At 38.2% G+C, this 26,653-nt stretch overlaps 1 protein-coding gene across 1 annotated transcript in view; it reads right to left on the reverse strand.

The window, feature by feature from the left end:
* Positions 1-26,653, reverse strand: part of rnf115a (ring finger protein 115a) — a 59,286-nt gene that overhangs the window by 15,933 nt on the left and 16,700 nt on the right. Inside the window, exons 2-3 of the mRNA XM_028794852.2 lie at positions 21,891-21,949; positions 7,242-7,299 (exon numbers count right to left, since the gene is read on the reverse strand). Of these exons, the coding sequence (XP_028650685.1) occupies positions 7,242-7,299; positions 21,891-21,949 (117 nt within the window). The remainder of the gene's footprint in view (positions 1-7,241; positions 7,300-21,890; positions 21,950-26,653) is intronic.

A 26,653-nucleotide genomic window follows, 5' to 3' on the forward strand; every position in this document is an offset into this window, starting at 1 on the left:
AATTTTTGGTTGAAAAACTTCAACTGTCAAAATGGAAACTGTCAATGTTATGCCCAGTGTGAAAAGCTTCCTATACCCTTTCTAATTTAGGCTGCTCTGTAGATACTCTTTTTCCAAACTGAAGAATCATATAGCGCTCTAATATGTGAATTCCTATTGTGAGCAGTATTTAAAGGCTAATTATCTTTACCTTATGCCTAATTGCATGTTATAATAGCACACAAACTGATAAAGAAGAGTGCACTTTACTCCATAAGTGTAGCTGTAACTGTTCTGCATAGTAGAGATGAGGAGATATCAAAAATAAATAAAATTTTTATTAATAAAGAAAGTACTTAAATTATTTATGATTGGTCAAACACGTTACACCCACTTTTGTTGCTCACTGTTATGCTGTGTTATTAGGTCACAGAACACCTAATGTCTCTGTCAGTACCTCATTATGTACAGATGGTGCAATGCAAGTTCTGAAGTATTTTACAAATGGAACCAATAATGTGTTCAACATTGTACTGCAATGATTAATGACTGGATATTCAGCAGTTGCCTATAGCCAAAGCAACTTCCAGAAAAATCACTCTCTCCATCTTTCTCCCTCTCAATTTCTCTATATCTGTCTCTCTGTATATATGTATACATACACATACACATACATATATGCATACATACATACATTTTTTTTAAACTGAGTACAAGAAGCTTAATATCGCATTTAGCCCCTAGATTAAAAACTAGCAGCTTATTAAAAACACAGCTGGTTAGTGGCCAACAGGATCACCTCAGCTGTCGATTCAGGAGGAGAGTGGCATTGCAGAAATCCTGAGATATCCCATTGCACACTGGTTCACATTTTTAAAAGCTATTTGTCAGAGATGCAGACTTTGATGCATCTTTGAAAAAGCAGTACAGTACATTCATTTTGCTGGCACAGTGTTCCATGTCTCTGGAAGGGCAAGTCTGTATGCTACAATGAAACTCCATGAGCAAATAAAGTAAAACAGAAGTACTAAAGTGTTAATTAAGTGGGGAGAGGTGGGCTTGGAGTGTTATGGGGAACTTGGGGAGTTTGGATGTGAAGCAAGATAGAAAATCACCCCCACCGTGATTAATAACCATGTAAGTTTTACAGATACTGAACACAAAATGTCATTTACTGCTATATAATCAAAGTAACTGTCAAGCAGCTGCTACAGATTTTGACAGCCATTAAAATGTGAAAAAATACATATTTTTAACATTTAAATCTTAAAAACCAAGTCAAAGGTCCTAGCTAGAATCACATACTGCTCAACAATGTCTACAAATTATGTTTTCTCTACTTACTACATACCATTTACTTCTACTCATTTATAACTAGTTTAGACATCACATGGAAAAACATACTGCTGGCTTAGCTTTTTAAATAATCCACCAGCAGCATATTTTTTGAATTTCTACCAATGAAGAAATGTTGGACTTTCACTCTATTGCACAATTGGGTTTATGCAAGTTTGTCACAGTAGGAATCTAATTTGCAATTTATAACAAAAATCAAAGGGTAGGTAGTTCGCAATTTATTTGCAATTAATCAATGTTACCTGCAATTGTTAATCTTTTCTGATGTTTTCAGATACACTTCCTTAATGTTTCACAACTCTAATATAAAAATAAACAAAAAATGTCCTCTCCAAGCAACAGTATATAAGTAAACTCAGAATTAGGGATGCCCCGATCAATCAGCCACGATCTAAATTGGCCAATTTTCAATAGAAAATACTCAGTGATTGATAAATTAGCTGATTAAAAAAAAAAAAATTTCAGTATCTGCTTTTCAAACCTTTACCTTAAGTTGCAGTACTCCTTTGCAGAAGAAGGAATTAACACTAGAATCCCTGAAGGCAACAAAAAAAGTTGTAATCTCAGGCCACCTTAAATTCCTTCACACCTCCTCATCAGCGGTGTTTTAGTGTTGGCAGCAAGCAGTCTACTATCCCATCCCCCACCAATGCAGCGCAAGTTGGACAAAAAGTTCACTCAACTCAGTTCTGTTTATCTGGGTGTGAGGTAGGTCTGGAATTGTATAGGGTAAATAATATCTTGTTATTTAGAACACATGCATTTCATGTGTGTTGTGTGTCTACAACGATCTGAGTAAATCTAGGATGACAGGAAATGCGAGGCAAGAAATGATGAACACATAACTAAAACAGAAACTTTTTGCATGTTATAGTACTAATGACAAAATGTTGAAGTGTATAATGTGTAAAGACTGAAGTCCAAATATCAAATAAACACTTTTACAAAATATACAAGTATAACAAAACAAGTGCACTTTTATTCAAGAATATAATAAAAGAAAAAAAAATTGGGTTAGGGGCCGATACTAACACATCCACCTGGCTGGTGCAAAGGTAAGAACTGCTGACTCATAATCAAGAGGTTACAGGTTCAATTCCAGGTCCTGGCTGCATTTACCATTTTGGGTGGTGACCTGCTTTTCTTGTTACTATTATAGAATAAAAACATACATGTGATTTGAGTCTGTAACAACCGGTATAAATTTATGGTACTTGTAAAGGTTAGCTTTTTTTTTTTATTATTCAGTATTATTCTCTCAGTCATGTTCACACTCCCCCTGATCTGACACTGTTAGTTTTCAAATAAAGACTTGCTATAACAGAGGTGATCTCAGATGAGGATGAAGGTTCTACATTGGAGAAAGGGAACAGAAGCCTTCTCTGTGAGAAACGTCCAGTCACACATAAGAGCAATGCAACTCCACCAGGCATGAAGGCGAAAGATGGCACCGTTTGGATGGAGCAAGAGATTGGGCGTCATCCTGCCAGTGAATCTGCCACACACATTTCCTTCAATGAAAGAGCAGGGCATACAGAGCTCACCAAGGTATAGTGCAAAATTCTGTTTGTGATTATGTCTTTTGAATTTTTATATATATATATATATATATATATATATATATATATATATATATATAAAGACAAACACATTTATATGTTACTTATATATAAGCCATAGCGAATGTTGTTTACCTATATTTTTTTTTTACTTTTCTTACAGCATAAGTCACAAGTAGACTGCAGAGCTTCCTGTGTTTGATCGACATAGGCATGTTGACAAAGTACATGTGCAATACCACTCCTTATTCAGGAAAAAAAGTCCCAGTCGTCCAACAGGAGAAAGACTTTCAGAGAATGTGGTCATAAAGTTTATGGAGTCGTTTCTGGACAAAGGCAGAATCGTAACAACAGATAACTTTCGCTGGTTAATAGACTGCTGCACCACAACACAATTCTGCTTGGCACCATAAATAAAGTGCGAAGGTAGCCTCCACCTGCAGATAGAGACACTTCAGTACGCAAGAAATGGTAGCAAGAATGCAGACCGACTTCCTCTTTTTGGGCACATACACCATCAGCATGGCACTGCCAGGTCTAAACATTAGTGTGAAGAAGTACTGGTGTACTGAAGTGACTTTGCCTGCAGGTGGAAGCTGCAGTCTCACTTTACGTAACTGATCTTTTCCTACATAAGGAGTGGCACTGCACATGTACTTTGTCAGCAAGCCTATGTTGATCAAACACAGGAAGCTCTGCAGTCTACTTCTGACTTTACACTGAATAAATAAATAAATAAATAAATAAATAAATAAAGTATCTATCTATCTATCTAAATATAGGTAAACAACATTCAATGTGGCTTTTACACAAGTAACATACAATTTTTTTTTATAAAGACCATCAAAAACCAATAAAAGCAACATACAATTTTCTTTATATATATATATATATATATATATATATATATATATATATATACAGTAATCCCTCACCTATCGCGGGGGTTACGTTCCAGAGCCCCCCCGCGATAGGTGAAATCCGCGAAGTAGCGACCTATATTTATTTTATTATTTATACATATTTTAAGGCTTTATAAACCCTTCCCACACTCTTATAAACCTTTCTCACTCTCTTGTTAACCTTTCCCACACTCTTATAAACACTTCCTATACTCTTAAACACTTTCTACATTCTTAAACACCTCAGACCAACACTGCACACTGCCTGCACGCAGCGATCAGACGTCAATGTGTCTGCACTCGCTTTGTGAAGGGGGGCAGCTGAACTCACGCTGAGCAGAAATGGACTTTGTGCTGCTTCTGCCAAAATGCCTGCTTGTCGCTCTGCTCGAGGAGTGTGTGTGTGTGTGTGTGAGAGCTGAACGCACCTTCGCTCAAACCCCCCCTCCCCGGAAGCGCAGTTCGCATTGTCAAGGGGGTGGGGAGCTGAATGAACGCTAAGGAGAAGTGGACTTTGTGCTGGGTTTGTGCTGCTTGTCGCTCTGCGTGTCAATAATTTAAAAGCCTGTACAATCAGGCTTTTAGGTGTACATCACCAATTTTCCTGTCTCACTGTCTTGTCTTGCGTGAAGTTAAAATGTTTTATAATAGTGAGATGTTACTCATATCCTTAGCCCGACATCCACATATCATATGTGTTAACAAAGTGTGTTTTATAAGTTTACATGTGTTTAAAGCATGTGGGATGGGTATTTTAAGGCTTAAACTAAAAAAATGTTTATTTATATGGTCTTTCTATATCACGGATTTTCTCCTGTTGCTGATGGGTCTGGAACATAACTTCCGCGATAGGCGGGCAATCACTTGTATTTAAAAATCCGCGAAGTCGTGAATCCGCGAAAAGTGAACCGCGAAGTAGCGAGGGATTACTGTATATATATATAAATAAAAAAAGACCATCAAAAACCAATCAGAAACAGAACTTTGCACGATACCTTGGCAAGCTCTGTAAGCCCTGCTGTTTCGTTAAAGGACATGCGTGTGGCAGATTCACTGGCAGGATGACGCCCAAACTCTTGCTGCATCCAAACAATGCCATTTTTTTGCCTTCAAGCCTGGTGCAGCTGCATTGTTCGTGTGTGTGACTGGACGTTTCTTGCGGGAAGGGCTTCTGTTCTCTCTCCAATGTAGAACCCTCATCTGAGTTCACCTCTGTTATAGCACGTCTTTATTTGAAAATTAATGTCAGATCGTGAACGTGACTAAGACAATAAAACTGAATAATAATAATAAAAAAAAAGCTAACCGTTACAAGTTGTGTTTGTTTTATATTCTATAATAGTAACAATAAGTGCAGCTCTGATCAAAAAGGTAAATGCAGGAAAGACCGGGAATTGAACCCGCTACCTCTTGATTATAAGACAGCAGTTCTTACCTCTGCACCAGCTAAGCGGATGTGTCAGCATCACCCCCCTAACTCAATTTCTTTCTCTTTGGTTATATTCTTGAACAAAAGTGCACTTGTTTTTTATACTTTTAAGAAAGTGTTTATTTGATATTTGGACTTCAGTATTCACACATTATAACTTCATGTCAACATTTTGCCATTAATACTATAACTTGCAAAAAGTTTGTTTTAGTTATGTGTTCAACATTTCTTGCCTTGCATTTCCTATCATTCTAGATTTACACAGATCGTTGTAGATACAAAACACACATGAAATGTATGTATTCCAAATAATATATTATTCACCTTATACAATTTCAAACACCTCACTGCAAGATAAAGAGACTTCGGCTGTCTCTGTGGGGGGGATCAGTGAGCAGGCTGTCTGTTGCCAGTGCTGATTGGCACATTTGCAAAACAAATACAGTGATGAGGATGTGCGAGAGAATTTAAGGTGGCCTGGGATCCTTTTTTCGTGGACTTCAGGGATTCTAGTGTTAATTTAGTTCAGCCTGTGCACATGTCTGTCTTTTTTTTGGCTGTGAAAAGAGAAAGCAATCTAAGGAGTCATTCTGTGCAACTAGACAAATGGCAAGAAAAGCTGCTTTAAATAAAATGGATGCCACTTTATCTCAGTTTGAACGGCAAGCAAGCTTTTGTTAATCACAGCAGCTTAAATGTTTAGTCAGAAAAAGATAATAGAATTTGAAACTTAGTAGATAATAGGCTTGTTAGCTTAACACATTTATCAGTATTACTTGTAAACATGTTAGGCAATTTAGCCATGTATTTTCTTGATAAACATCTTACATTTGAAAGATTTGTGGCTTTAATTTAAAATTACTCCTAAAGAATTATGAATGTCTAGCAGGTACATGGGGTGGAGGAAGACACATGTATAAATATAGTAAATATATATCATAGCAGCAAAAAAAAAAAATGAATAGTAAGGATTCAAAACTATAAATTAATGTACATTTACATTTAAGCCATGTTTAACTGTCAATATCAATGAAGGGAATCAATGTATGAGAATACATTTTCTTTCAGATAAGTACATTTCAGAAGAAATTAAATATGACAGACTGCATTCATGGCATAAACAAATAAAATGCTTCTCATATATATTAAGGATAAATATTTTATGAACATTTTATTAGGTAAAAATGTATTTAAGGTAATTTTATTCTAGTAGATTTTGGTCACTAAACAATAAACCTACAGAATTTAATTTTGTCAATAAACAAATGAACAGGTTAACATCCGTGGTCTGTAATTCAGTATTTTTATATAATCAAAGTTAACACTTTCAGAGGAACTATTTACAACCACATCTTTAAGTTTGTTTACTTGGTTATTTTGTTTCCAAAAAAAAAAAACACAAATGAAACCAATGTTGTTAAACTTATTTTGTTAAAATAAAAATAAATAAATAAACGACAGATTGGGTTTGGGGGGCAGAAAAACTTGACTGGAACATCCTTTCTAAAAATGCATCTTATTTGTGGAACCAATGCTCAGCTTTGTAAGGATCACCTGAAGTCCACCTCCATGTGAAGAATGTGTGAAAACACTCCTTTACTACTCAAAGCCAGTTCTCCAGTTCAGATGGAAGGAGACACCAATACACAATGTATCTGGCTGCAGAGAACAACATGGATTGGGGCTGGGTGAGTGGTTTCTAACTTTACAGATGACAATGAAAGTTACTAGCCAAAAATCAGATTAGACAGTTCATGAAAGTGATAGACAAACATTGCCAAATTGAATGATGATCCGATGCAAGGCAAAGCAGAATGGAGATTACAAGAATTGAGTTTATTTTGATAACATATTCAAATATACCAGAAATTCAGGTATGAATGCAACAGGTTCAAGTCCTACTCCTTTACATTAACAAAAAGCTAACAAAATTACTAGCAAGCATTTACTGAGATAAAATCTTTACATTCCCAATAAAACAAAATATTTAACAGACTATCAAATTATGAAAGGTACCTCTGCAAAATGTGTGGCAGCCTCATCACTGATCCCACTGGCACCTCCTTCAAGGAAACTAAGGACAAATTAAGAGAAACATTTCAGTGTTTAAGACACAAATATTTCTGGATGTTATTTTTGTAATGGCTCTACTATGATATACCTATGTAATTAAAATTGGTTAAACTTGTTTTTCATATACTTTTTACAACTAAACACAACTCTCATTTAATAATTAAATTTTACTGTGCTCCCAAATATACATTATCAGAAGTAACAAAATGAACAAGAAACTTGTATAAATAATGACAAATAATCTAAAAGTTAATCACATTTCACAGTATTTATTATAAATACTAGCCTACATATTTTGAATTTGTTGAAGCAGAACCATTACACTGCACAACAAAGTTTTTGCTTCTTGAACACTGTTGGGTGTTTCTTATAGATTTTTGGGTGCTGATCACGAATATCACATCAAATTTTACCCATCACATACCGTTTCAGTTTTGTCATGATTTTTTCTTATATTTGTATCCAAACATTTTCACTCCCGTAAGTGACTTAACAACGGTTTGTTAAGCCTGGGCATGCCCAGGCATGGAATCAGGCCAGGTTGGAAGCTGTTCTGTGGAAGTTGACATCGTGGGCAGGTCTGAACGAGCTTGACGCTGTCTCAGCATGCTATAAAAGGTGGCTTGCATACACCGATCCTGATCATTTGGTTAATACAGATAGTGTGTATGTATAGTATCAGTATAATAAAGTATAGTATCAGTACCAATATAACAGCAAGTAAGCTTGATGCTATAGACGTTTTGGTGTCAGGCGATATGTCTCGTCAATGTCGTGACAGCTGCGATACATTCTGCTATATTTGTGGCGAATATACACTTGCGCCTCAGAGACGCTGGATGACTGCTCTTGTGAAGAAAGTTTATTATCTGTATTTCGGCTGTAAAATTGGTGATCAAGACAAGGAATGGGCACCTCACATTTGCTGTGTGACATGTGCAGTCAGTCGGAGAACCTGGCTCAGAGGGACTCAAAAGACGATGCCATTTGCTGTTCCGATGATATGGTGAGAACAGAAAGACCATATGACGGACTTACTTCTGTTTGACTAATTGTGACGATGCGGGTTTGCGCATGCTCCCTTCTTCTGTTCGGGAGCCCTTAAACCCGACACCGTCGGTAATGCTACCGATGAGCTAGCAGTGAGGCAACAACATAGCAAGGGGATGGTGAAAAAGTGCAAAGTGCTTTTATTAAAACAATCAACAAAACAAGATGTTCAAATTAAAGTGCAGTGCCTTCAAAAAAAGTCTTTAAATAAATAATCCAATAAAACCAGAAGTGAAAAGGAGGTTAAACACCATAGAAAAAAAGTCTTCTTAAAAACAACAAGGTTAAAATAGCACAGGAAGCAATTCTTTACAACAACAAAGCCCTGTGTCTTCTTTTTACCATGGCGGCTCCCCTGCTACTCCCATCTGGGCTACTCAACAGGAGAATCACCTACCTGCAGGAACAGCTGCCTTTAACTCTGGTCCCATAGCCCTCCGATCCCTAGCTACGTTGGGCTCCAAACCGGACTGAGACTTGGGTTATTTCTCCAGCGGCCAAGGCACTCACGCTGGGGCTAAACCAGCCCAAAACCTCCTTGACTCCCGCTCCTTTTGACAGTCAGTCATCTCCTCTACTGGTCATCCCAGCTCCTTAATCGCTCAGCTGGAGCGACCGCTTCCTTCAGCCCCACCGAGTGTCAGCCAAACACTCCCCTCGTGGGCTCACCTCCCAGCTGCCTGCTTTCTCTCATTCGAGCCTGCTCTTGCTCGCTCGCTCTCCTTCTCCCTCACACCGACTCTCCACCTGCTTTCTGCCTTCTCTTGCTACCTCCCGTTCTCCTCTTTCATTCCTTTTCTTTTTCCTCCCTTAGCAGACTGGCGCTTCTATTATCAAGAGGGCATGGCAGCTGTAGCAAATTAGCAGCCCCAGGAACAATCTCGGACGCAGGCGGTCCCTCACCTGTGCACTTAGGTGAGAAACGCCCACACCGCGAATCGACCCGAGAACCGCTTCAGCCTCACAACAAGCCACGCGCCCTCGCTAAGCCGCGAGCGCAGTGATTATTTTAAAAACTGGCCTTTGATGGGAACTGGGGACCCACTATACCACACTAATTTGTCTGGTTTCTCTGCCAAAAACAATAAGTCAACTGAATAGCTAATCTGCCTTCAGCAATGAGACCCATATCACATGACGACAGTCTTCCAATTCCAAAACCACCAGAGGATTGGACCAGATGAAGAATCTGCAATGCAGGGTACTGACAGTGACATTGACTCGGATTTTGAACCGTGCTCATCAGGCAATCCACATCTGATAACACAGTCCGAACTGAACGATTTGGTCAGAGATTTGGGTCTGTCAAAAGCCGAGCTGCTGGGTTCAAGACTGCAGGAATGGTGTTTCAAGGCCAACATCATGATATAACCAACTTTTTTGCAAAAGTCGACAGCCTCTGTTTCTGTTTCTGTTGTGACACTGAAGGATTGTTCTCGGCCTTGGGTTGTGATCACAACCTGGAAGAGTGGCATCTCTTCATTGATTTGTCAATGTTAAGCCTGAAAGCTGTTCTGCTACACAATGGCAACGTTTATCCTTCAGTACCTGTTGGCAATGCTGCACACATGAAAGAAACGTATGAGAATATGGAACTGTTGCTGAAGCACGTCCAGTATAGCAGGCACAACTGGAATATCTGTGGAGATCTTAAAGTCATTGCTCTGTTACTAGGACTGCAGCTCGGCTATACAAAGTACTGCTGTTTCATCTGTGAATGGGACAGCCGTGCCAAAGAGTCGCATTATTCTCGACAGAACTGGCCACTCCGTAAAAAGTTAGTTCCAGGACAGAAAAATATGGCACATGAATCGCTTGTCGACCCGGCAAAGGTATTTTTGCCTCCTCTTCACATAAAACAGTAGAAGGGTAGAATGTTGGTGACAGGCACAATAGACAAGTCCCTTGTGTTATTGCAGACTACCACATTTCCTTGGACACGAACATTGACACTTGCTGCATTCAGAATAGTGCTCAGGAGGCGAACATCTTTCATGTCTTTGCACTTGATCATAATTATTCTCATCTACTACTTGTTCCCTAGATCCAGTTCCTACAAAATTACTAAAAAGTGCAATGGATGTTCTTGCAGCACCTATACTCAACATTATTAATAGTTCATTATTGTATGACACAGCATCTGATGCACTAAAAGTGTCAGTCACCAAATCATTGCTTAAAAAGTCAGACCTAGACCCACACATACTTAACTAAAGATCCATATCAAATTTGCCCTCCAAAATATCTCTCCAAAATACTTGAAAAAGTAGTCACCAATTAGCTTCAGTCACACCTTAGACATCACAATTTGAGAAATTCCAGTCTGGCTTTCGCACTGGTCACAGTACAGAAAGAAACAGCACTAAATTGTGTTGTAAACAACATTCTGAATTTCCTCTGATGAAGGAAACTCCACTGTAATTATGTTGTTAGAATTAAGTGCAGCGAATGACACAATTGACCATTCCATTTTACTGCACAGGCTAGAAAATAATGTTGGCCCTACAAGCATTGTCCTTGCCTGATTTAGCTCTATTTATCAAATCGATTCCAATATACAGTACACCCCCAAAATTTGCAAGGGTTACGTTCCTAGAGCACCCGCGAATTGTGAAAAACCGAGACTTTTGGATGTGGTTAAAAAATGCCTTTTTAAATGCAATATTTTTGTAGTTTAAACCCTAAATACAGTATGCCCCCAAAGCACTTTAATTTCGTTGCAACCTCAGCTTAATACATTACCTAAAAACAGAATGTAAAGTTAAACCCATATACTGTACTGCTATGTCTCGGTGCTAGAATGTAAAATACCGATGTTACCGCTCTATGTACTGTAATTCATGCAAGCGCGTTTTCTTTGGTATTCGCTGTCATTTTCTTTGTTATAAGTGGAGTAAATATACAATTTCATTTAATTAAAATACAGTAAAATGTACGGGTACTCACCAATGATGAATGATATTGATGATGATGATGAAGTAGTTGTGCAGTACTATGCAGAGGATTTAAAACTCCTCGGGTGGCGCCTCTTCTTCAGGCGCTTCAGGAGGAGTCATATCTTTGGACTGGTCTTCTTCTGGTGGGGTTTCGTGCTGGCTTTTCTTTATAGGTTTCAGGAACATTGTGATGGGAAGTTGCTACATTGTCTCCTGTAGTGAACTGCTGGTACAATTTCCGTGCTCTCTCACGGATGATATTACCGTCCAAGGGGATGTTGTTCTTCCTGCAGTCGGTGATCCACAATACCAAGGCAGATTCCATCCTGACGATATTTTTATTCCTTATGGTCATTACTTTTTTGGCACTATCACAGAAACTTACAGATACGGTACTCCAGATCGCTGCTTCGTTCTTCTTTATGTAGCGTGCGGTGCTTTTATTAATGCTATAGTGGCGTGCTACTGCAGCATAACATTTTAGTTCCCGGAGCAAATCCAGTAGTTCAACCTTCTCCTGAAGTGTTTTAAACTTCTTCTGGCGCTTAGGCTCAGTGCCAGAAGCCTTAGAAGGTGCATGGCATTTCGGCAACATCTTGTGCGTTTAATAACAAAATGAATAAAATAACAAAATGGAAAACATGAGGACACTCAGCTGGAGATGCATCATAGGGCAGCAGTCAATCAGCAGAAAGGAGAAATGAATAATGCTCTCGGATTGGCTACTTTCACCATCCCAAACTACATTTCCCTCAGCGGTTTCTTCCTGTTCTCTCTACGGCACAGTATTGCCACGAAAAAAGCCATAAAAAATTGCGGAGGATATTTGCGCTTTCCGCTAACAATTAATAGTTAGGTTCTAAGGAAAATCCTGCAAATGACTGAGTCCGCGAACCCTGAATTACGACTTTGCAGGGGTTTACTATATACAGAAATGTGCGGACAGTACTCCTTTATTATACACAGAACTGAGATATGGTGTCCCGCAGGGCTCAGTACTGGGACCTTTACTGTTTTCACTTTACATGCTTCCACTGGGATCTATTTTCACTCATATACAGATGACACCCAGTTATACCTCTCTTTTAAACCAAATTAAGTCTTCTCCGATGTTGTCTTTAATTAGTTGTGTTAGTGAATTAAACGAGTGGATGGATGAGAACTACTTGTCTTTAAATACCGATAAAACGGAGATGTTAATTATTGGAGGGAGTGATGTGGATCGCAACAATATTTTGTCATTTAACTCAGTTGGAATCACTATTAATTTTACTGAATTAGCCTACAATCTAGGAGTTATCTTTGATTCTGGCATGCCATTTAAAGCACATATTACACAGCAATCTAAATCATGTTTTTTACAATGTAAAAATGTTGGGAAATTAAGGTGTTTTATAAATAAGCGGGATTCTGAGAAATTAAGTTATTCATTAATTTCTAGTAGGATTGGCTACTGCAATTCGGTGTTCACTGGATGTTTAAACTGTTCTATATGCAGCTTCCAGTTAATCCAAAATTATGCTGAAAGAATTATTATAAGAACAAGAAAATACAAACATACCTCCAGTTCTTAAATCCTTACACTGGCTCCCGATTAAGTTAAGGGCAGATTTCAAAATCCTCCTTTTAACATATAAAGCCACGGTCCAGCTTATTGATCTGAACTTATGACTTACACACCAGAATGTACATTAAAGTCTCAGGATGTCGGTCTGCTAATGATTCCAAGGATTAATAACACAACAGTGGGAGGTTGAGATTTTAGTTACAGGGTCCTTAAACTGTGGAATGGTCTGCCTGCTACTGTAAGCTTCAGACTATACTTCACACGACGCATGCTCCAGTGGACACTACTGCTACGCAAGCGGTGTACTGTTTATACTTGCACGCATACTTAACGTAAATCTGGAAGAATCCACCAGGTGGCAGTGCAAGATATCACGGAGAACAGGTTCGGCTTCGCTGTGTTGTGAATTGCCTGAAACACCCATTAAACTCCGATGATACATTGCAATATCTCTGAAAAGGATGATTAATGATTAAATCCATCAATCCAGGGATGTGCCCATTCCAGCTAGCACTGGGCACGAGGCAAAAACAATCCTTGGATGGGGCATCAGCTGATCGCAAGGTGAATACAAGCACTCACATACACTAGCATCATTTTAGTGTCACCAAATATGCATATCTTTGGAAGGAAACCGTTGCACACTATGGAAACCCAGCTGGAAATCATATAAACTCCAGACAGGGAACACCAGCGACATGACTCCCTGCGAGACAGCAGCACTACCCCTTCGCCACCGTGTCACCCCCATGTGTGTAATTATTAACAGTATTCATTATTTAAATAAAATTAATGATTTACCTGTAAAATGTAACATACATACTTCAATGCATTTCATCATGAAAGAGATATCAAGTTTAAATCTAAGGATTGTAAATGCACAGAAAGTTGGAATATTATACATTGCCGCTGCTGTCAGGTCAGGAGGAAGCCCCAGAAGTTCGTAGCGATTAACAACTGGGTCGGTTTTAAGATGACAGTCTACTTTAATGATAAAGTAAACTACAAGGTTAAAGTGGACATTTCAAGATTAAAGCTGAAATTTCCACTTAAAATTACAAATACACCTTTTCACCATGTCCTTAATTTTTTTTTCTCTGTGGCTCAAATACAGCGCTGTACATTATGTTGCTGTTTTTTTTTTTTTTTGCAACTTCACAACAAAACAAAAAAAAAAGCACAGAAGATGGCGAGACTTTTAAAATGTATCATGTCATTACGATCGGGAATATGTAACGCTTAAATATCAAAGCATCACGAATGCATTTGTATGTCGCCATTTAGCTTCAACACATTGAACCATTTATCAAACATTGAAGAGCGCACATCGATCCCGTAGGATCCTCAAAGCGGCTTTCTGTCACATGTAGATAGTAAACAAAGACTCTGACATCACATTCCAAGTTTTATCACACTGCGTTGCGTTAATTTCCGAGTACCTGCTCAAAGGACATGTCAAATGAATGCTGCGAAGATGTGGCGGTCATGATGAGTGGGCGTACATGTTCTGAGAGTGAAGTATACACGAGCCCTAAGAGGTGCCCCTTCGGTCTCAGCATTCAGATCCCGGTTAAAGACTCGATCGATCGATCGATAGATACTTTATTAATCCCAAGGGGAAATTCACATACTCCAGCAGCAAAAAATATTAAATTAAAGAGTAATAAAAAAATGCAGGTAAAAAACAGACAATAACTTGAATAATGTTCAACGTTTACCCCCTCTGGTGGAATTGAAGAGACGCATAGTTTGGGGGAGGAATGATCTTCTCAGTCTGTCAGTGGAGCAGGACAGTGACAGCAGTCTGTCGCTGAAACTGCTCCTCTGTCTGGAGATGACACTGTTTAATGGATGTAGTGGATTTTCCATAATTGATAGGAGCCTGCTGAGTGCCCGTTGCTCTGCTACGGATGTCAAACCGTCCAGCTCTATGCCAACAATAGAGCCTGCCTTCCTCACCAGTTTGTCCAGGTGTGAGGCATCCTTCTTCTTAATGCTACCTCCCCAGCACACCACTGCGTAGAAGAGGGCACTCGCCACCACCATCTGATAGAACATCTGCAGCATCTTACTGCAGATGTTGAAGGATGCCAGTCTTCTAAGGAAGTACAGGCGGCTCTGTCCTTTCTTGCACAGAGAATCAGTATTGGCAGTCCAGTCCAATTTATCGTCCAGCTGCACTCCCAGGTATTTATAGGTCTGCACCCTCTGCACACAGTCACCTCTGATGATCACAGGGTCCATGAGGGGCCTGGGTCTCCTAAAATCCACCACCAGTTCCTTGGTTTTGCTGGTGTTCAGTTGTAGGTGGTTTAAGTCGCACCATTTAACGAAGTCCTTGATGAGGTTTCTATACTCCTCCTCCTGCCCACTACTTGAGTTTAGTATATCCTGACTAAAGCTGCTGATTAAATGTACATACTGCATCTCTGTCATTAGTCATTAGCACTAAAACATAAGTAATATGATGGTTATAATTGGTTTTTTAGCCCTCATCTATTCGGTTTTTCTTGTAGGTACTCAAATGTGGCACTTGGTGCCACTGCCCCACTGCCAAGTTGTTTTGCCTGCCTAAGGTAAAGTCATCTCTGTTAGAGGATTGCAGGAATCATCGGGTAGAGGCATCTTTTTATTGGATTGGCTGTCCCAGCGCAGCAGTGTAATGGCCAGTAGGGGGAGGCAGCTTGATGGTCGAAGTCTCCAGGACTTTAAACAAATCCAAATCATATTATGTAAAATCATCTACTACTGAATTCTGCTCTGTACTTCTAATATTTCTCTTGCATTATTATATTGTATTGAGAATTACTTGTGTTCTGTTCTGGATATTGTATTGCGTTTCCCCCTTTTTTCACACCCACTGCACGCGCAATCTACCTGGAATAAGGGTCTTTCTTTGAACTGCCTTTTCCAAGGTTTCTTCCATTTTTTTTCCCCTACAAGGGTTTTTTTTGGGAGTTTTTCCTTGTTTTCCTAGAGAATCAAGGATAGGGGGCTGTCAAAAGGCAGGGCCTGTTAAAGCCCATTGCGGCACTTATTGTGTGATTTTGGGCTATACAAAAATACATTGTATTGTATTGTAATTATTCTGCCTTTTTCTCAGAGAGGTATGGTTTGTTTTATGCATGGTTGCACACAGTTACATTTTGTTGATGGGCAATCTTTTAATTAGACTGATAATTTGATTATCTCCATAGTTCTGAATTGCAATTTATAAACGATGGTCGCATCATGGTCAAGGTTTATTTTAGGAGTGTACATATTATGTTACATTTTTAGCACAGAGAAGCATTGGTGGTGAAATAACCAAATGATGTGGGTTAACCTTCTACATGTTATGAATAAAAACAGATTGTAAAAAGGTCTAATGTTAATGTGATAGAAGATATTGATAAGGAACTTTCACGAAATATAAGCTGAAAAGCTATTGTGTACAGGCTCTCTATGTCTAGTCAGCAACGTAATGCATTGTATCAGAGAAAAAATGCCCGGGTTAGTCAGATACAAAAAGCTAAGAGTATAAAATCATCTAATGTATTTATTTATCACAATCTTTGCTGTCCATTTTCTATTCTTCCACACTGTTAATACCACAGAGAATTTTTTTTCTCCCACTCCTGCTCTGTCCCTGGTTCTTCATAATGGTTTCCTCTATGGAAACTTACAAAAATTAGCAATCTCTCGCTCTCTCTCTGGTCTTAGTAACGTTTGGTCACATTTATAACTGGGATAAACATAAATGTTCAGTGATCCAAGTGAACCATACCAGGAGTAAGTGCATTTGTGACTGGACTGTAATTAGATTGCTCTGACAACATTTGTAAGTGGTCAGAAACAGATAGGGATTGCATTTCAAATAAGTATGTATAAATGCTTTTTGTATCGCCATACAACAACCAAGATACCTGGCTGCCACCCATTTGACCATGTAAGCTAAAAAATAAAGGGATCATATAGGACAGTGACAGCAAACAGGCAAGGCATAGGAGGGCACTCAATGCTGACAGCTATTTAGCTTCAAAAATGGACAGGAGAGGTGGTTGGAAGCATGAAGGCAAGTTACCGTTTTCCTTGTTACATTGGTCATACTTTGGAGCTTTGTTGAAACTATGTACATGAGGCTTCTAATCTTCTTTTCACATTAGGTCATTACAAGTAATTTTTTTTTTTTTTTACAGTTTAGCTCTGAACATGTTTGTGAAGGAGCAGCTGATGTGTGCTCTCATAGTCCATATCAAAGAACCTTCAAAAAAAAAAAACAAACTATACAGTAACTTACTTATTACATCATTTACCAACTCTCACTAACTTAAACATCCCGTCGAAAACAATTTCTAGGGCATCCACAGAAAAAAAAAATCTCTTAGGCAAATGTTTCTAAAAATCTTAAATGTTTCACACTAATGTAGGAGATTGCTATCTGAAAACAACGACCCTTGCCTGACAGTTTCACAGTATGGCATGGCTATAGGGTGATGCCTTGCATTTCCCAGTATGTGGCAGTCAGGGAATTGTTGTGAAACTAACATAACCTTTTATAGATAGATAGTTAGATAGATACTTTATTAATCCGAGGGGAAATTCACAACAGTCTGTCAATCAAGCTTGGAAATACATTCAGTGGTTGAGAAAATGTGTTGTCATTTCACATACAGTGGTATGACGCAGTCTCTCTACTTTTGTTTATTAATACATAAAATTGATATAATAAAGCTACAAAATTTTGCAAACATGGAGAGGATCCATTGGCTCAGATACAGCCACAATAGAAGAGTAAGACAGGGAAGCAAAGTGGAATGTGACTGAGCTTGTTTAATCTTCTATGAAGACCTGAACTGGTACAACTTACTAGACTGAGTGAACAACTGAGTACATTTAATTGATCTCCCATCTTAATAAATGGAAGCAGTTTTTAACATAAGGGTGTAAATGAAGCAAATGCAATCTGTGGCTGCCACACAACTAGTGTGTTCGCTAGCTTAGGAGGGTAAATGACCCAGAATGCTTGTAACATTGGTTTGTGGCTTATTGAAAAATGTCAAGTGGCTCACAAAAAGCCAGGAGAAGGATCTTCATAATATTTTTCTATCTAATGGTATACAGTAAGTAATCTATAAATGCAACATGACACAGGTATACATAATGCTGGTGTCTACTCCTTTGTACCAAATATTACCATAGGAAAAAACAACTTTACTCTAAGTTGAATTTGACATTTGTGAAAGCTTCATTTGAATACATGATGTATATAGTTCATATACCTCATCTAGTAAACTAGATTATTAATTTCAGAAATAGGGTCATGTATTAGGGTCAGGCAAGGTGGCAAAGAAACCCAAGACAGAAGTGTAGCCTATTCTAACAAAAACACAAAATTGTTCAGATACATGTCAAGTTCTTTTTCATTTGGACCACTCAATTAGGATTAAAGAGGTTATTCATAAAGAAAGCAGACAACACTCTTAGGAAGTGAACTGATGCAGTTTACAGCTTATTGTTGATTATTCGATTATGCCATTATAATCTTGCAAACATTTAAAAAACCTAGGTTTCCTCAAATTATTTAAAAACATGGCTCCATGAAATCTTTAAATATGGTGTTACCTAACACAAAAATGTTATTTTACAATCCCAAATGTGTTTAATACTAGAATCCCCGAAGCTTACGAAAAAATTCATAATGCCGGCCAACTTCCTTTGCACCTCTTCATCAGCGTCTTTGTTTTGCAAATGTGTCAAACGACGCAAGCAGTCTTCTATCCCATCACCCACCAATGCAGCTGAATCAGGTTTGTTTATCTGGGTGTGAGGTGCCTTGAGTTGTACAGGGTAAATAACATTGTTTTTTGGAATACATACATTTCATGTGTTCCATTTCTGCAACGATCTGGATAAATGTAGGATGACAAAAAATGCAAGGCAAGAAATGTTGAACATAGCTAAAACAAACTTTTTCCATGTTATAGTAAGAATTGATAAAATGTTGACGTGAAATGTATAATGTGTGAAGACTGAAGTTCAAATCTTAATGTATAATTCGCCTGCGTCCTCACTCACTCACGTCCGTCTGAAGCCAAATACGCAGTCGCCTTCTGTGCACGTTCGAAGCCGAATGTGCAGTCGCCTTCTGCACAGCTGCCTGAAAAACCTTACGAGACCGACATCCAACCCCAACATCGCGGCAGGCAGCGGATTTATGGCCGCAAAAATTCAAAGAGAAAGGCGACTTCGATTAAAGCTCTAGAGGCCTGAAAGGAGATTTCGACTACAGCTCGAGGCCTAATTACGCATTCTGATTCAATTATGCATTCATTCAATACACCTATATCAGGTTTGTGGTGCTTATACTTATTACAATTCCATATTGTACTGGAACATTCATCATTCAATATTATACTATAGGCCTGGAAAATTCATCAACTAACAGTAAAAGCCTGTACAGTAATGAGTAAAGCAGACTACAATCATTACAAAACAACTTCGTTACTTATTATTTATTCTTCATACACTGCTGACACAAACTCGTGCCCGTTTCATCTTACGTTGTCGAAACGTGCTCTTTGTCTAGTATCAAATAAATATACAAAAGGTATAACAAGAATAAAGCCAAAGAAAATTATTCAATTTACATGTTGCTGTCAATATGTAAAAACCGTAGCCTTTTTATTAATCGCATGGTTGGATTAGAAGTAAAAAACGGTTTTCCCAGCATTTTCCGTTTTGAGTAGTGAGCTGCTATTACTATTATTATATGCAGTAATAAAAACATTAATTTGATTTGAGTCTGTAACACCCACTGTAATTTTTTGCTACTTGTAAATGTTAGTTTTTTTTATTCAGTTTTATTCTCTCAGTCACGTTCACGTGGTACAATGAACTTGCTTCTCCTTGTCCGAGTTGATGGCATTTATCTCCATTCTTTTCACAAGAGCAGCGATGACCACAGTTGGTGTTGTGATTGATGCCTGGTCAGAACTATTTGTTGTACTGGCAATCGAAGATATGGAGACCGCTATCAGACTATCATACGGCATTTGCACTTTGACAACAAAGACACCTGTGTAGAACATGGGAAAAATGACAGATTTGCATGTGCAATGCTACTCCTTATTAGGAAAAGATCGCAGCCCTCACACGGGAAAAAAATTTTCAGACACTGTGGTCATAAACCGTTTCTGGACAAAGGTTGAACTGTAACAGACAGCTTCTTCATGTTGCTTTCACTAGCTAATAAACTGCTGCACCGCAACACAACTCTGCTTGGCACCATAAAGTGGGACGGGAACTTCCAGCTGCAGCTAAAGTCTCTTCAGTACGTATGCAATTCTCCATGCTAGTGCCATGCTATCGGTATATGCACCCAAAAAAGAAGAAGTCTGTCTGCATTCCCAGTACCATGCCCCATAACATGGAAATTGGGAAAGATAAAAAAAAGCAAAAAAAAAAACCCCAAAAAGTTCAAATGACATGGCATTTTTAAATAATTGTGTTTCCATGCATGGGAGTGTGTGCGCATGCATGAGAGATGCAGAGACAGATTTGTTATCATTCAAGTGGTTACTGAAAAATAAAATAAACACTTTCGCAAAGATATATAACGAAACAAGTGTGGTTTTATTCAAGAATACAAACTGAATAAAAAAAAAAAAAAAATTCAAGTAACAACAACATACCAAGAAGACATGATTCGCCAGCGTTTGCTTATATCCTTTCAGCGATATCTTTTACAAGTAGGAAATCTCTACACCTGCTGTTCTAGACTCAAATCAAATGTATGTTTTCATTATCTCTCTATTATAATAAAAAAATCCTAGGATGAGACGTGACTTTTTAGCCTGGGATGAGATGTGACTTTTTCAGAGAGATACTTTCACGTCCCGCGAGATGAGACTTTGTGCCAAGAGATTTAACCACGCCTGGGGCCGGAAATAAAAGACAGAGTAGATGACGAACGGAAATTATTACTTGGTGAAATAACGGAACAGTGAAAAGAGATTGAATATATTGTTCGGATTTAAACTTTAAGTCAGAGACTTGTAGATCGTCTAATTCATGTTGCCATCAGGGAAAAGTAGTGTTTCTTCCCAATGAAGAGGCGTATCTGCAAGAATTAAAAGATTTGTTGTTTGGTGAAAGTGAAATACACATACGAAAGCGGCAGAGACATGAAGTAGCTGGTGTGTAGCGCAGGCTGGGGGTGGGGGGGGATGGGATAGGTTGGTAAGCAAAGCGAGCAGGGGGAGAAGTCCCCTAGTATTATACAAATAATAACAGCAGCTCACTACTCATTATGGTAATGCAGGGAAAACACGGAATTAAACCCACAACCTCTTGATTAAGAAACAGCCATTCTTGCCTCTACACCAGCCATGCAATTGATATTTGGGCTTCAGTTTTTACATATTGACAGCAACTTGTAAACTGAATAATTTCTTTTTCTTTGGTTATATTCTTGAATAATGGCACACTTGTTTTGTTATACCTTTTGTGAAATTGTGCATTTGATATCTGGACTTCAGTCTTCACACATTATAGACTTCATATCAGCATTTTGTCATTATTATAACATGAAAATTTCTGTTTTAGTTATGTATTCAACATTTCCTGCCTCGCATTTCCTGTCATCCTATATTTATACATATCGTTGTAGACACTGAAAACACATGAAATGTATATATTCCAAATAATGATATATTATTTACCCTATACAATTCCAGGCACTTCACACTCGGATAAACAGACTTGCGCTCTGAGAATTTTGCATCTCACTTCAGCTGCATCAGTGGGGGGTTGGGATAGTAGGCTGCTTGCTTCCTGTGCTGATTGACGCATTTGCAAAACAAAGACACTGAACTGACGAAGAGGTTTGAAGGAATTTAAGGTGGCCCAGCATTACGACTTTTTTCGTAGGCTTCACGGATTCTAGTGTTAAAGGCCCCATATGAAAAACACAATCGACACAACTGCACAATTCTCAATCCTCTTATTAATGTTTTTTCAAACACTTTACTGTACATTTAAAAAACAATCATGAATTACCTGGAGTCATCAGTGACTTCTTCAATAAATCCAGATTCACATCTAGGGCATATGTATTCCTAAAACAAACAAAGAACAATTACAAGTGATTTTATGCAGTCAAGTGATTGTCAACTGCTATTCAAAATTTAAAAAAACACACCCTTACATGCATTTGAAATAAGCTCACATCATTAACATCTTCTTAGAAAAGAGACTGTATATACAATATTCAAATATCAATATTGTATTTGGACTGTGTAAACATGCTCAATAAGTAACCTTTATAAGTTGCATATTTAAAACTGTGCCAGACTGTTCCAACTCATGGATAGATTTGAACTATATAAAGAGGAGCGCTTTTTAAGCAATACAGTAATCCCTCCTCCATCACGGGGGTTGCGTTCCAGAGCCACCCGCGAAATAAGAAAATCCGCGAAGTAGAAACCATATGTTTATATGGTTATTTTTATATTGTCATGCTTAGGTCACCAGATTTGCACAGAAACACAGGAGGTTGTAGAGAGACAGGAACGTTATTCAAACACTGCAAACAAACATTTGTCTCTTTTTCAAAAGTTTAAACTGTGCTCCATGACAAGACAGAGATGACAGTTCCGTCTCACAATTAAAAGAATGCAAACTATATCTTCCTCTTCAAAGGAGTGCGCGTCCGGAGAGAGAGGAAAGCAAACAAATCAATAGGGCTGTTTGGCTTTTAAGTATGCGAAGCACCGCTGGTACAAAGCTGTTGAAGGCGGCAGCTCACACCCCCTCCGTCAGGAGCAGGGAGAGAGAGAGAGAGAGAGAGAGAGAGAGAGAGAGAGAGAGAGACACAGAGAAAAACAAAGTCAAAAATCAATACGTGCTCTTCGAGCTTTTAAGTATGCGAAGCACCGTGCAGCATGTCGCTTCAGGAAGCGGCTGCACAGAAGATAGCAACGTGAAGATAATCTTTCAGCATTTTTAGACGAGCGTCCGTATTGTCTAGGTGTGCGAACAGCCCCCCTGCTCACACCCCCTACGTCAGGATCAGAGAAAGTCAGCGCAAGAGAGAAAGAGAGAAAAGTGAGTTGGGTAGCTTCTCAGCCATCTGCCAATAGCGCCCCTTGTATGAAATCAACTGGGCAAACCAACTGAGGAAGCATGTACCAGAAATTAAAAGACCCATTGTCCGCAGAAATCCGCGAACCAGCAAAAAATCTGCGATATATATTTAAATATGCTTACATATAAAATCCGCGATAGGCGAAGTGCGATATAGCGAGGGATCACTGTACACAACATCAAAAAATAATCAAGGGCGAAAATGTCTCTAAATTGAACAATTTATGCCCCTCCAAAAAAAAAATATTTTCCCAATGTTACTTTCCCCATGTTGTGTGTAGCGATGGTGAAGAAATTTTCAATTTTATGTTTTCATGAAATTCATACAACAGAAAATTTATGATATGATGGGCTTCAGTGGGGGCAAAAAATATAGGGGAAAAACAGTAATTAGAAAAGACTAAAAACCATTAGTTGCCCTTATCTGTTTCATTTTCATAATATATTAAATGTTTATATTTTTCATGAAGCCGTTTTATCTAGTAAAACATTTTTGAGAATTTAAACAACAAACAAGGCACTCATTTTAGTTACATCTATTTTTTTTCATGTATAGTGTTGTGTTTTGTATGGATTACTTGATTAGTTATCAAAATAATCTTTATATTGGTCAAATATAGTCAACAGTGAATGCTAGTGGTAGGAGACCTTGGGATTCTTGTGATTCAATTAGATTTTGGAGTCTTGATTTTATTCTAAGATAATTCTCAATTCAACACACTGATTTGTGGCAACATTTTAGAGCTGTAGTGCATTGTGTGCTAAGCAATTGGTAAACTTTTGATTGATACATCGACAAAGCAGGGAATAGTGCATTTTGGGTATGTTTTTTGGGAAAATGAAACATATTCGAAGTTATTGTAGATACTGCAACATGACAATTTTCTTCAATAATGTGAATAATCAGGCCTTAATATAAAATTAAAGTTAGGGTTAATAAAAAACCCTAATTTTGTATATACTAGGGGGCTCCGGCCCCTGCTCCAACGCCAACTCTCGGGTTTGTTTAACTGAAAATACAATTTAAAGAGACTGATTTTTTTTATTGGAATTGTTACATATGCATTATGTTCACTTTTACTTTAAAACTTCAGTAAAAACAATATTTGGAATTAACTTTTCTTCAAGATCGCATTGAATTTTGATTCCGTGTTTGGACTTGAATCATGATAGCGCAACGTATAACTGCCCGTAAGTGAATATCATTTCTTTCTTCCTTATAAATAAACCGACATTTTTGAATGTTTGTCCTTGTGATTTGTTGTCACTGCAAAAGCTATTCTCACGGGAAACTGTAAACGTTTTTAAAACGAATGGCATAGCAAGATCTCCTTTTGTGTCTAATGTTATTCTCAGAATATGTACTACATTACCTTTCTTGTTGCCTGTTAAAATTTTACATGTTAGAATTGTTCTACCATGTTGATTCAGTACCAGTACTGAGGTTCGAAAGCTAGCATTGATACCAAAGTCAAACTTTAAGTACCAATTCAACACTATCAGGGAAATTGCTTTGTAACTTCTAAATTTCTGAATACTGGACAGTACTGTGTGAAATCTTATTTATGCAGATCTGAATTTTAAAATTTTCTGCATGTACAAACTGTCACAATCAAAAGGAAAATGAAGAAGCTCAGACTTTAGCAATATGCGTTTTTTGTAACTCCTATGAACTAAGAATTCAAGACTATTTTGATTGATTTTTTCAAACATGCTATAGATAAAAAGCACCAGAAAAGGAGGCCGCTGTGCTTTTCTGCCTCAAAATATTATCTGTGAGCCCACCACAGACACAGATTTGGTTAAAATGGAAATGACTGAATAAACCAATTATATGGTCATACATTCTCTCTTGTAAATGGATTTTGATTAATTCCAAGTAGTAGAGAAAACTCTGAACTTTCAAAAATAACGCATTACAGTAACTTGGTAGTGAACTCCTAATAACAGGATTTCAAAATAACTTTTTGGAGGGCAGGGAAAAAAAAAATTATCGGCAAACAGCACTAAACAAAACTGAAGTAAAGAAAGTGAAATGCTGTTTTTCTTTGGTAACATTTAGACTGACTCAAAAAAAAAACATTAAATAGCTGTTAAAACTGTGTGAGAACATGTGCTGTTTGAAAGCTACTATGTACAATAATCGAAGATAGTTTTGCCCATTTAATTACAGTGGAACCTCGGTTCACGAACGTCTCGGAACACGTACAAATCGGTTTACGACCAAAAAGTTCACCAAACTTTTGCATCTGTTTACGACCACACACTCGGTATACAAACAAGCCAGTTTCCCTTTCGGTTTGTACGTGTTCAGTCTCTCCCTGTGCATTTCCTGTGAAGCAAGCAAGAGAGCGCAACACACACACAGACAGACAGACAGCGCGAGAGAGAGACACACACACACAGAGACAGCGCAAGAGAGACAGGCACACAGACAGACAGCGCGAGAGAGACAGACACACAGACAGACAGCACGAGAGAGAGAGAGAGACACACACACAGACAGCGCGCGAGAGAGAGAGAGACACACACACACACAGCGCGAGAGAGAGAGCTGGACGCATAAGGTATAGAAGGCAGTTAAAGAATGCACTGGGTTTGTTTTTGTTTTCACTTCTGTTTACAGCGATTGGTTCGTAGCGTGCATTGTTGCAATGTTACTTTTCTTGGTGGTTTATGAAACTACGGATTTTATCAAATGTTCATTTATTTTTCCCTGTGCTTAAAACTCATTAAAAAAAAGTGTTTTTAGCCAGCGGTTGGTAGCGCTATAGTGTGAACTATTGCAGTGTTAGTTTTCTCTGTTGTTCAAGGTTTTCTCAGTGTTATTCAATGTTTTTACATTTAGTTTACTATTACGCTGTGCATTCTATGGTTTAGTTAACTATATTAGTGCTTAAAAACTTTAAAAAAATATATATATTTACATACAGTTCGTATGGTCTGGAACAGATTAATTGTATTTACATACTATCCTATGGGGAAAATTTCTTCGGTTTAAAACCAAAATTGGGTTACGACCAGAGTTTTGGAACGAATTATGGTCGTGAACCGAGGTTCCACTGTACAAAGAATTAAAAAGAATATAAAAAAAACACTAAAAAGAGATGACCAAATAATACAACTACACTTGCATGTATCATATACATAAACACACACACTACTGTGCAATATTTAACCCACCCAAGAAAATAGTTTTTTGTACTAGTCACCTGGGGCCTCATGTATAAACGGTGCGTACGTACAAAAATGTTGCATAAGAACGTTTCCACGCTCAAATCACGATGTATAAAGCCTAAACTTGTCGTAAAGCCACGCACATTTCCACGCTACCTCATACCCTGGCGTACGCAAGTTCTCCGCTCGGTTCTGCAGACTGGCGGGACCCAGTGTCAAAGCAGTGCTACTGTTCCTGTGTGGTTACCCTTTCTTTCTTAGATCCACATTCTTGACGCGGCTTTATAAATGCACTGAAACTAACTGTATATTGTTTATTAGTGTAATGCATCCGATTGTAATTAACCTGTAGCAATATAATGGTCCAGGGAATAGCCATAGTATTCCAAATACCATAACTGCTTTAACGTTATTACTCTCACTGACACCTTCTTTTTCTTCTTTCAGCTGCTCCCATTAAGGGTTGCCACAGTGGATCATCTTTTTCATATTACTCTCAC

This window comes from Erpetoichthys calabaricus, chromosome 2 (genome assembly GCF_900747795.2).
Source record: "Erpetoichthys calabaricus chromosome 2, fErpCal1.3, whole genome shotgun sequence".
NCBI classification, from domain to species: domain Eukaryota; kingdom Metazoa; phylum Chordata; class Cladistia; order Polypteriformes; family Polypteridae; genus Erpetoichthys; species Erpetoichthys calabaricus.